Genomic DNA, 12,853 nt, shown 5'->3' with positions numbered 1-12,853 from the left:
TCATATTTACTTAAAAGTAATTAATAAAATATTTATTAATTAAGTTAATTAAATTATATTTATCTAAAAATCAATTATTTAATTTAAAAAAATGAAATTGATTATATTTCAAACACTGATTACGACTACTGTGTCTTGTGTCCTTGATATGTGAGCATGCAATTCTAGCATGCTCGTGTCAAGGACGAATATTTATCATAACAGTTATTTCATCAAAATAACTACTGTGAAAGAGTTGGATATAATCTTATATGAGAATATACATATGTTTGATTCGTCGAAAATGATTGAAAAACAAAATAAATATTAATAACAAGTTATTATTATTTACTTTAATATCAAATTTTATTATTTACATGCGATATTTAGCGTAATTAAAATATTTATTAGCAAATATTAATCAAAGACAAATAAAATAAATAAAATTACAAGTTCTATAAATATTAAAATTGTAACATGGTTATTGAAGAGTAGTATTTAGTAATCGTATGAGTAATTTTTTTATAAATTAAATTGCTTTAATGGCATTATCTATAAAATATTGGTTAATTGTCTCTTTTTTTACAAATTTATTATGAGTATGCAAAATCATGCAAATTATTGCTGTAAATAATTTATGTATTGTTCCCACAAACATTGAATCTCTGTCTATAGGATTCATATTTATGGTGCTTTTGCACCAAAAGATGTGTAAATTATTGCTGCAAACTGTTTGCAGCAACAATATATAAATTATTTCCATCAATAATATGTAAACTATATCTATACTAATAGAGTCTCCGGACGTAAATTGTTGCTGCAAAAATGTAATGAATATTAAATAAACCTTTGCTTGAACAAATTTAATATTGCTGAGCATTTGTGAACGCCGCTTTATATGCTATTTGCGCAAACTCTCGAGTTTACGCATATTTCGTAAATATGACAGGCGTTTTGTTGTCTGGGTATAGTGGAATTATCAGTCATGTATTATGTAACGATCAACACTGATGAATGATTGTGGAAATGTCTTCATACAATTTTAACAACGATAGTAATAGAGTGTGAATAAATACTGGGTATTACATACATACATATCCACATATGTATTATTAATTATAATTATTTATTTATGCAATCTTTCCTCCTTTTATTTTTAGAATTGCACAGCTGTGTTTTCGAGAAAATGCCAATATTATCAGCCTGTTACATAAAGTGATATAATGATTATAAATATCATTATCTTGAAATGAGGAGAGGAGGAATGCTACACTAGGCATACTGATACATTCGGTCTTAGCATTTGATTGAGAGACCACGCGAGAAGTTTTGCGCAACAATGTTAAGCCGTGTCATTTTCCTTGTTTGTTGTATTTTAATAGGTGATCTCGTGACAGCGTCGAAACCATTGTCGATTTTATTGATAGAGAATCTTCCGTCGCCTAGCCACCACATCTGGACAGAGCATTTGGTTAAAGGACTGCTTCGTAAAGGCCATCATGTACACGCAGTGAGCATACGTGAGACTAAGGTCAAGGGAAAACTCGCGCAGAATTTGACTTACGCCGTAAGTAGATGTTACAAGATTCGAAGACATTGTGAGAAACATAAATCGATTATTTGCAAATTATAAAACAAATGAGATTTCTGAAAATATAACTTTTCTATTTTAAAATATTGTTTTCTATCTTATGTAAGATCAATGTGCTTTCGGAGATCCTATAATTTATCACATTTTCACATGTCCTCTCTTGTATAACGAAAGGTACTCTTATTATTTTCAGGTCTTCGATGGTTTGATGCAAAGTGTTGAAGAATCCGATGATTATAACTTAGTTGAATGGGAACAGTACAGCGTTTTTTATACGATGTATTCTATATACCAATTTAGCATGTTCGCATGTGACACATCGATAAAAACTGAAGCAGCGAAAGAACTTTTGGAAATGACTAAAACTATCGAGTTTGACGTTATAGTGCAGGACATTACTTCAACTCAATGTTTCTACGGATTATGGGAGGTAGAACAATCTATATAGTATTAATGAATTGTAATTGCTTAGTCTATTTTTAAAATGCAAGTGCCGTAGCGAAGTCTTATAAATCAAGTGTGTTTGCATAACAAATTGAAAGTGCCAAGTCATCAATTATATCAGCGATAATCTTTACGATCGCTTCTTATAATTAGTTCTAAACGTTAAAATGCGATGTTTCATTGAACATCTTAAAGGCGAAAAAATACGTGAAAAATTTTGTAGCTCTCTCTATGTAGATATATAGAGAACAATCGCGCGGGAAGTTACTGAAATTGTTTAACTGTGTACATAACATGAGACAGTACAGAACGGAATGAATTAAACAGAGTTAATCACAATACCTCCGCGTAAAGCGATAGTTTATATTTATTTAATAATATATTACTGTGCATTATATGCTAATAAAAATTACAGGTTTTTCTGCAAAATAGTACTTAATTATATTTTATTTTGATTATTTATACAAAATAATAGCTACTTAGTTTTAGCTTTTCCATTACCTGTAGGTAATGTTTTTTAGGTTGCTAAAGGTAAGCCATCCGTAGTAGGATATATTCCGTTTGGTCCTGCACCTTGGCTCAAGGATTACGTCGGCGGTCCAAATTACCCGACTGTTCGACCTTACCCTGGATCCATTGCAAAACTCGAAGGTTTGTGGCTAAAAACATGGAATGTTCTATATTACATTGTGGATGATCTCATAAGATATTACTATTTCTTGCCTGCTGTTCAACGACTTACCGAGGAATATGTAGGCCATGCAATCAGGCCATTACGTGAAATAGAAAAAGACAGAATTAATATAGTATTAATTAATAGTCACCCTGCGTTCGAGCCTGCGATCCCACTGCCGCCGAACACTCTGGAGATCGCAGGACTGAATGCCCAGACCGTGCAACCAATTGCCGACGAGGTAGTCGTGACGTATCCTGAGGTAAGAAAAATTATACTTCTTACTTGAGTAACACTACATATTAACAAAAATTGCAATAAAGATATTAGTAAAAAAATTGTGTATACTGAAATATAATTTTAACTAAACTCTGTCGAATTATTATCTATTAATTATTATATCTCTATTCAAAAATTCTCAAATTAGGACTAATTTTTTTTTGTGTTGCACAGATTTTTTCATTCAAGATATTGTAACAAATACTGTTCTGATTAGTAAACTTTGGAATAAATAATTAGATCAGAAAAAATCTTTAATTAATTTTGTTTTCTTTTAAATCGATAATTTGTTGTATATTTCTAAAAGACCTCGCACATACCTTATGGAAATTGGCTTTCGGTGAAATTGTCTGAATTTTGCTTCCTCATAGAGGAAGCTTTGTTTTCGTAAATTTCGTATATGAACCTTTGATTCCGTATAAAGTTGGATCTAATCAACCAAATTTAAAAGAATTATATATGAAATAGGGGTAGAAAAAACCAAAGAAAAAATTGTTTTTTGAGTTTTTGATGCTAATATGTTCAGAGTGTTCTAAAACGTCGAAAAATTGCGTTAAAAAATGTCCGTGTGTGTGTGTGTGTGTGTGTGTGTGTGTGTGTGTGTGTGTGTGTGTGTGTGTGTGTGTGTGTGTGTGTGTGTGTGTGTGTGTACGGATTTGATGTCCGTGGTTGCTCGGGCTCAATTTTTTTTAAATGTAGAGTATCATTAAAGGAAGGTTGGTATTGAATTTGGCGATGATCGGTAAAGGGGTTCATTGTTTATAAAATTTTGAATTTTTTGAGAAATGTCCGTGGCTGCTCTAACTTCCGCAAATTTTGAGATATCAGGTTATTTCTAATTCTATTATATTCTTCAGTCTTTTCTACCCCTATTTCATATACAATTCTTTAAGATTTGGTTGATTAGACCCAGCTTTACGCGATCAAAGGTCCACATGCGAAGTCCATATATGGACTATGTAGCCTGAACTCCCAAAGTCAACATCGATTTGACATTGCGTCAATTGTAAAACCCCACTTGTGCTACTAAGCTGACCCTTTTTCAATTCATAAAAAGGTTAAATTTAAAATGAAAAAAGTGGGCAAGTAGAAACTTGCACATTACTTCCTTACAATATTTAAGTATGCAAATTATAAATTTGCACATTGTTTCATAGTTTTTAAGTGTGCAAGTAGAAATCTGCACATTGCTTACTTATAGTTTTTAAGTGTGTAAGTAGAAACCTTCGCTCACAAAGCTCCTCTATGAGGAAGCTTTTATTTTATTCGATGCATAATTATTAGTATTTATTTATTTGTTTTGGCTTCCTCATAGAGGGTGTCGTGCCAATTCGACCACTGGGGCTGTGGTAATATTTTATCGCAATAACAATTATAAAATCGACCATGATATATAACGTCTTTCCGATATGAACATAGAAAAACTATGAGCCAACTTGCTTTGTCGGATTCACACAGTACTTTAAGAATTATTTTAATGAATTTGATACACCTGGCCTAGTAATGGTGTCCCAACGGAATGGAAGGTTTCTAGAAATTACATCAACTGACCAAAAACCCATGGTCGAAATTAATGTCTCGATGTTTGATCCGAAAAAGTACTGTGTGAATCCGACAAAGCAAGTTGGCTCACAGTTTTTCTATGTTCATATCGGAAAGACGTTATATATCATGGTCGATTTTATAATTGTTATTGCGATAAAATATTACCACAGCCCCAGTGGTCGAATTGGCATGACACCCGCACGGTATACGGGAGGTTCCAGGTTCAAACCCTGGCTGGGGTAATATTTTTTCGCAATGAAAATTTAAACTATTTAACTTTACTGCCAGTTAGGCCGACGAAATTTCTTGTTTTATTATTTGATCACTGGCGAAGAATTATTTTAATTAATGTTTTTGCTAAAATGATCTCTACTAATTGCGGATATTTTTTATTTCTATTTCGTTCAATCGGTTAGTTAATTTTTCCACGGAAGTAATGTGCAACTTTCTAATTTGCACACTTTTAAATTATTTTTTCTAATTTTGTATCGCGTTGTATTTTTCACTCAATTAAGGTAGTACAATTCTTTTATTTACTCTCATTTTGATAAAAATTTATACATTGTTTTCGTGGTTGCTCTAACTTCCACCAATTTTGAGATATCGGGCTATTTATAATTCTATTATATTTTTCAGTCTTTTCTACCCTTGTTTCATATATAATTCTTTAAGATTTGGTTGATTCGATCGAACTTTATATGCGATTAAAGGTCCATATGCGAAGTCTATATATGGACCATGTAGCCTGAACTCTCAAAGTCAACATCGATTTATTTTAGTTTTTTGTTAGAGGAAGACTTTTTAAATATGTAAATCTCTATATCTATATATATAAAATAGAATGTCTGTGTATGTATGTAGGGGAAATGTGTATAAAACGGCCCCGCCGAGTAAAACGGCCTCTCTCTAGTTTCTCAGAAATACGCAGTGCTGCCGTCTGGCGACTCAGTAGGTTAGGTTGCTCACATGTCACAGACGTGCCTCGTGCATTTTGGCATCAATAACAAACTTCGTACGGACGCAAAACGCAATTTTGCGCAATTTTCCTACTTTCGTTACGTCTGATCTAAGGTAAGACCAAGCTTTATTAAGTGTTCTTCTCTTTCTCATGCGATGTTCCTAGTCGCTTATATTTTTTTAAATATCTGTAGTGATCCTGTAAGCCGAATATTTTCAGAAATTTTTTATTTAAGATTAAGTAAACATTTTGTTTAGACTTTGTTGATACAGTTGCAATTTTGGGTAAAACGGCCATCCAAAAAGTTGGTAAGCCAAGCTGTAGTAAAGATAAAGAGAACGACGTCGAATGTCTTTTTTGTGGAGAAAATTTCATAAATTCAGTAAGTGGAGAGAAATGGGTTCAGTGCATCTTCTGTAGAAAATGGTTGCATGAGGAGTGCGCCAACACAGAAACAGAAAATGTTATCTGTGATTTTTGCAAGTAAAAAGTAAATATTTACCTATCAAATTACGTCTAAATTTATTTTAAAGTAAGCCTACCTTTTTGTAGTTTAGATCACAATATATAAAATAAGTATATCACAAAGACATATAAAATAGAAATAAAATTATATACCGGGGCCGTTTTACCCATAGGGTGTGGGTAAAACGGCCAAAATGCATGTCTGCAGTTTTTTGTTTGCTACTAATTTTGAAAATTTAGGGGATGCTTATATTCAACTTTTTCAATTAACAAAGATGTCAATGAAAACTTCTGACGGTATTTTGAATCCAAATATGGTTTCCTTTAGAAGTAAAATCAATTTATTCCTTAAGGGGGCCGTTTTATACACACTTCCCCTATGTATGTCTGTTCTTTATACACTCTTAAACTATTCGACCGAATTTTTACCAAAAGTATATAAAAAATCACGACGCGTATAAAGCTGGGTCTAATCAACCAAATCTTAAAAAGTTATATATGAAATAGGGGTAGAAAAGACTGAAAAATATAATAAAATTAGAAATAGATCGATATCTCCAAATTTGCAGAAGTTAGAGCAACCACGGACATTTCTAAAAAAATTCAAAAATTTTTTAAAAAAGAACCCCTTTACCGATCATCGCCAAATTCAATCCCAACCTTCCTTACATGATACTCTATCGATTAAAAAAAAATACATCCCAACCCATGTGCGAATGTCGGACTTCTGCCAGAGTTGTCCGCATGGCCCAGAAGTCGCACAATATTGGCTGCCAAGACTTGATGGGTGGTGCTGCCCCAGTACGAATAAACCGCTAGATCAGTATTGTGTCAGTACCCCCATGCAACCATATTCTGTTCTGAGCCGAGTCTCGTCTCAGTACTGACCGTGTATAAGGCCAGAAATGATATTGATCTACGGCCGAGAGTCGGCTCAGTACTGGGCATGTATTGGGTCGACTTAGAAAATTTTCGCTCGGGCGGCGCCGGAGGTAACAACCGCGCGAAAGCAACACGCCGCGAGGGGATTTTTCGCTAGAGTCTACTCCGGAGGTAACGACCGCGTTCATGCCGTCGTCGTCGCTCTCAGCGGTCAAGTCCCGATGGTCTCGATATTTCGCCTCCAGCGCCCGTAAGCGACCGTGCGTAAGACCGTGCGTCGCCGATCGCTCGGCCGGCCGGTTGGGTACTATAAGAGGTGCGGTGCGCTCGGCGAGCCGAGCGACACGAGCGATACGTACGGACGTGCAAACGCGTTTCGCTTGGTCCGTACAAATGTGTAAAACGTTTGTGCACAAACGTATTCCATGGAATACGTACACGAAAGGGGCACATACGACGAAGTCGATGCGGGGAGCATCGTTTCCCGTTTGCTCGCGCTCGTAGTCGATCGCCACCGTCATGTAACTTATACGAACACAGCATTGCCACGAGTATCGAAAGACCGAATTGGACTTGGAGAAATTCTCGCTCGAGCGGCGCCGGAGGTAACAACCGCGCGAAAGCAACACGCCGCGAGGGGATTTAGAAAGCTTTTTGCTCGAGCGGCGCCGGAAGTAACGACCGCGGCACGAAAGCAACACGCCGCGAGTATGATATGGCAATCAGTGTTATCCCCGTACTAGTACTCTGTGTCGGGCCAAAGTTGGCGCCAAGAGTTGGCCCAATACTGGCAATCAGTGTTGTCCCCGTACTAGTACTCTGTGTCGGGCCAAAGTTGGCGCCAAGACTGGGACCCGTGTTATCATTCCGACATTGCCCCAGTAATGACCCCGATCTTAGCTTGTACTGGCCCAGAATCGTCAGCCAGTACTGGTAACTCTGGCACCAGTACCAAGCCAGCACTGAGCCTTTATGAAATTCGCACATGGGAATATCTAAAAAATTACGGAAGTTAAAGCACATACGGACAACAACATACACACACACATACACGCATACATACATACATACACACGGACATTTTGTACAAAAGTAATTTTTCGACGTTTTAGAACATTCTAAACACGTTGCCAAAGATATCTAAAAAAAATTTTTTTTCACGAAAACAAAGCTTCCTCTATGAGGAAGCAAAATAAACCCCTTTACCGATCATCGTCAAATTCAATACCAACCTTCCTTTAATGATACTCTACATTAAAAAAAAAAAATTGAGCCCGATATCTCAAAATTTGCGGAAGTTAGAGCAACCACGGACATCAAATCCGTACACACACACACACACACACACACACACACACACACACACACACACACACACCACACACACACACACACACACACACGCACGCACGCACGCACGCACGCACACGCACACGCACACACACACGCACACGCACACGCACACGCACACGCGCACGCACACGCACACGCACACGCACACGCACACGCACACGCACACGCACACGCACACGCACACGCACGCACACACACACGCACACACGCACACACGCACACACGCACACACGCACACACGCACACACGCACACACGCACACACGTACACACGCACACACGCACACACGCACACGCGCACGCGCTCGCGCACGCGCACGCACACGCACGCACGCACGCACGCACGCACGCACACACACACACACACACACACACACACACACACGGACATTTTTAACGCAATTTTTCGACGTTTTAGAACACTCTGAACAAATTAGCATCAAAAACTCAAAAAACAATCTTTTCTTTGGTTTTTTATATCCCTATTTCATATATAATTCTTTTAAATTTGGTTGATTAGACCCAACTTTATACGGAATCAAAGGTTCATATACGAAATTTACGAAAACAAAGCTTTCTCTGAGGAAGCAAAATGTTTTAGACAAAATTGATTAATAGAAAATGAAGATAAAATAAAAAATAGTGAGTCCCATTAAAAAAACAAAAGTTACCTTGAAATCTTGGAAGCATCTCCACTTAGACAAGACTTTTCAATAATAAGATGTTTCACTCGAAACAGTATAAGTTTTATTTAATACTAGCTGGTTACCCGGGCTTCGCCCGGGCGTCGTTTTTCTTCAAACGACTTCATTTGTGTTTCAATATCCTTATTTTGGCTTCCAAAAAATCGGTAATGAAAAATTATACACTTTATAGCACTCTCCAGAAATTAATTTGGCAATTAAACCCATTCTCGAACAATTAATAAAATTTTTGAACCGGTTTTAACTAAATCGATAAATCGGTAGATTAATGTAAAATTAAAAAATTAAAATTTTTGAACCTGTTTTAACAAAAGCGAACCGGTTTTAACTAAATCAATAAATCGATAGATTAATGTAAAATTAAATTATTCCGGCTTCCAAAAAATCGGTAACGAAAAATTATATACTTTATAGCACTCCCCGGAAAATTCTACCCCTGTTTCATATATAAGTCTTTAAGATTCGGTCAATTATTTCCCGAAAAATTGGAAAAATTTCGGATACCGGTTCCAAAAAAGATCGGTAACGAAAAACTATACAGTTTATAGCACTTCCCGGGAAATTCTACCCCTGTTTTATATACAATTCTTTAAGATTCGGTCAATTATTTCCCGAAAAATTGGAAAAATTTCTGATACCGGTTTCCAAAAAGATCGGTAACGAAAAATTATACACTTTATGGCACTCCCCGGCAAATTCTACCCCTGTTTTATATACAATTCTTTAAAATTCAATCAATTATTTCCCGAAAAATTGGAAAAATTTCAGATACCGGTTCCCAAAAAGATCGGTCACGAAAAACTATACACTCTATAGCACTTCCCGGAAAATTCTACCCCTATTTTATATACTTTTGGTAAAAATTCGGTCCAATAGTTTTTAAGTTAAAAACGTTCAAACATACACCACCCGTAAGAATTTTATATATTAGTATAGATATTTTTTTCGAGCAACAAGTAGTTCAGGAGATAATTACGTGGAAAGATTAAAATGGGACACTATGTATAAATATTGCGCGGTAGATTTATATTAAATTTAGATATTTAGAAATATTTTTTACAATAATATTCTATTTACAACAATAACTTATAAAAAGAATGTTTTCTGGTTAGATATAATCCGCTTGAAAATGTTTTGGTTACTTACGATTATGTTTTTTTAAGTATTATCAAAATGTTTAGTTCACCATTATTTTGCAGGATGTGCGCATATTTCTTGACGGAGCAAAGAACGGAGCCATCGTAATATCGTTGGGAACAAATGTAAAATGGAAAAATATCGGCATAGACAAGATTGAAACCGTTCTACTGGTTCTGTCGAAACTGAAACAACGAGTGCTGTGGAAGCTAGATATTGAAGTGCCATTTGAGATACCGGACAATGTAATGGTTGTGAAATGGATGCCGCAAAGCGAAGTTTTATGTACGTTTCCCCAGTTTCTATGAATTTAGGAAAAACATAGGACCCGATATATATTTTTTATTATCAATTTATTAACAACTAGCTTGATACACCCGTGCTTCGCTACGGTATGCGAAGGATTCTATAATTCATCTTCGAATTTAGATTTGTCCCTTTAGGAGTTGATTAGGGCAAATTCTTTAATTATGTTTTTAAGCACTTGTATGAGTAACCTCGTATAGCAAAAACCAAGTTGATATCTTAACGGGCCTAAGAGATATTGAGGAATCCGTGAAAACACTTTTTACCCCTTTTCACTCCGTTAGGGGGTCGAATTTCTAAAAATCCCTTCTTAGTGGGTGTTTACGTCATGGAAGGAATATACTCCCCGAATTTCATGTTTCTAGGTTTAAAGGTTTGGGCTGGGCGTTGATGAGTCAGTCGGTACATTCGATTATGTATAGATATAAGATAGATAGATAGATAAGGATATTTATAAAATTTGAGTGTTAGATATTAATGCATATACCATTCTTTTAAAAACTGCATTGAGAGAAATGAGATTTATAATTGTAAGAATTACTTACTTTTTACGTAATACCTATTCGAATTGTTATTTCAATTACCAGTGTTTTAGTAAAAGTCGCGATAGACAAACACAAAAACATTGCATATATGTATATAAATATTTTGTGGATAGAATGGTTATTGACTAATTACAGCAAAACTCCATTTTAAATACGGTATAAGAAAATCAATTTTTGTTGCATTAATTTCATCTATAGTTATCTCGCAGTAATGTTTGAACGATTTTGTTTGCTTTCATTATAGTTTGCTTGCACCTAAGACAATTTCAGTTTTCAATTATTACAATTATATTTTATAATCTCTTTATAATGAGAAACTCGGTTTTGGTTTAAAAATGATTTACAGGCAACAAAACTATTAATTGGAAAGCCTATTGCATTAGATTAATCGAGACATGTACATACATACATCTAATGAAATGTTTGTATCAATGTGAGATTTCTCTCATAATCGTTGAGATTTGAAATTCACTATAATATATATTTTAATATATTTTATCTTTAGCTCATAAAAATGTAAGAGCAGTCTGGACACATGGTGGTCTTCTCAGTACGCAGGAAGCCATTTGGAAAGGTATACCGATGATTGTAATGCCTTTCTTTATGGATCAAAAATCAAATACAGAAATATTAGTAACTAAAGGCGTTGGCGTATACTTGGACATTAAAACTTTGTCCGCGCAGTCTTTATTACATGCAATTGAAGAAGTACTTTACAATAAAAGGTATTATATTTTGATCATATTTTAATTATTATTATTCAAGCAGAAAATTAACAATATATAGTTATATTTCAAATAATGTCTAAACTCTAATGTTTAATATAGTAATTATAGTAATATAGTAATTATAGTTTAATCGATTTACAAATTCCTAATTGCTTATAAAATAATTGCTTATAAAATAATAGATTATAAAATTGGGCTTTTCTGTTTTTTTTATCTTGTCATCTTGTATTTGGAATTAATGTATTAAAAAAACGTATTTTCCTTTAATTACAATATAATTTTTGTATTACATCATTAATAGTAAACCATTTTTACAGTTATACAAGAAATATGAAACGATTATCTAATGAATTCCGGGATCGGCCAATACCGCCATTAGATTTAGCTATTTGGAGCATTGAATACACCGCCCGTCATCCAAATGGAACTTTAGTAACGCCGCTGAGATCTCAAAGCTGGGTAGAACAAAATCTGATAGATGTCTACGCATTTTTGTTCTTTAATTTCTTTATAATATTGTTAAGTATATTCTTTGTAATAAAGCTATTTATTAATTTCTATTATAATTATATATACACCGCAGCTAAATTACGCAAGAACAAACAAGCGTAAGTCGTAGAAACATTAACAGGCTTTGCGTGCAGTTGCTGCATATAATGTTAATGTAAAGAAGTGAAATTACCGTAAATATAGAAAATGTTATATTAATTGATATTGTAATTGATAATAAAATATGTTACACTGAATTGTAAAATAAATCAAGATGTGGTAAGTACACCACGATTGTGGTGAATAAAAACATTTAATAAAATCTTTTTGTTGTATAAAAGCTCCTCTTTGGCAATAAATAAAATATATAAGTTACCTTTAAAAAAAAAACGTACAAAAAGGCTCCTCTACACGCGCTTGCCTACTTACAAAAAGTATATTAGGAAATGACACCAAGTATAAATAAAGCTTAGAAAAAAACAGTTATATATATATATTTTAGAAAAATTTAATCAAAATAAAGAAATATTTATAATGTAAAAAAATTTGGCGCTACTGCACCTAAAAATATTCAAAAAAAATTAAAATGTGTGTGATGTGTGGACATAATAATACGATTTAATATTTTATATAAATATACGATTTAATATTATATATTAATAACAATTTTTCTTACAATTCTTTATTTCAATAATTTCATTCTAATTAATATTATATAATATTACATTGTTTTAATGTACCCGGGAAAAAATGGAGGAGATCTGACCATGTCTGAT

General features: G+C 34.2%; 1 protein-coding gene across 2 annotated transcripts; it reads left to right on the top strand.

Moving 5' to 3' along the window:
- Positions 1–598: 598 nt before the first annotated feature.
- On the top strand, positions 599–12,401 carry LOC139783981 (UDP-glycosyltransferase UGT5-like). Of its 2 annotated transcripts, XM_071723153.1 has the most exons (7): positions 599–1,546; positions 1,764–2,000; positions 2,536–2,665; positions 2,771–2,949; positions 10,072–10,294; positions 11,366–11,585; positions 11,906–12,401. In XM_071723153.1, exons 1-7 carry the CDS (start codon positions 1,319–1,321, stop codon positions 12,198–12,200), a joined length of 1,512 nt encoding a protein of 503 aa, XP_071579254.1. In that variant the 5' UTR covers positions 599–1,318; the 3' UTR covers positions 12,201–12,401. The 2 variants fall into 2 exon arrangements, with proteins under 2 accessions (XP_071579254.1, XP_071579253.1); XM_071723152.1 differs by having other exon boundaries at positions 601–1,546; positions 2,536–2,949.
- The last annotated feature ends 452 nt before the right edge of the window (positions 12,402–12,853 follow it).

This window comes from Temnothorax nylanderi, unplaced genomic scaffold (genome assembly GCF_030848795.1).
Source record: "Temnothorax nylanderi isolate EJ_2023f unplaced genomic scaffold, tnyl_v1.0 TNYL_tig0567_pilon, whole genome shotgun sequence".
Classification (NCBI taxonomy): Eukaryota; Metazoa; Arthropoda; class Insecta; order Hymenoptera; family Formicidae; genus Temnothorax; species Temnothorax nylanderi.
Note: the sequence above shows the minus strand (reverse complement) of the source record. Positions and strands in the feature narration are given on the sequence as shown.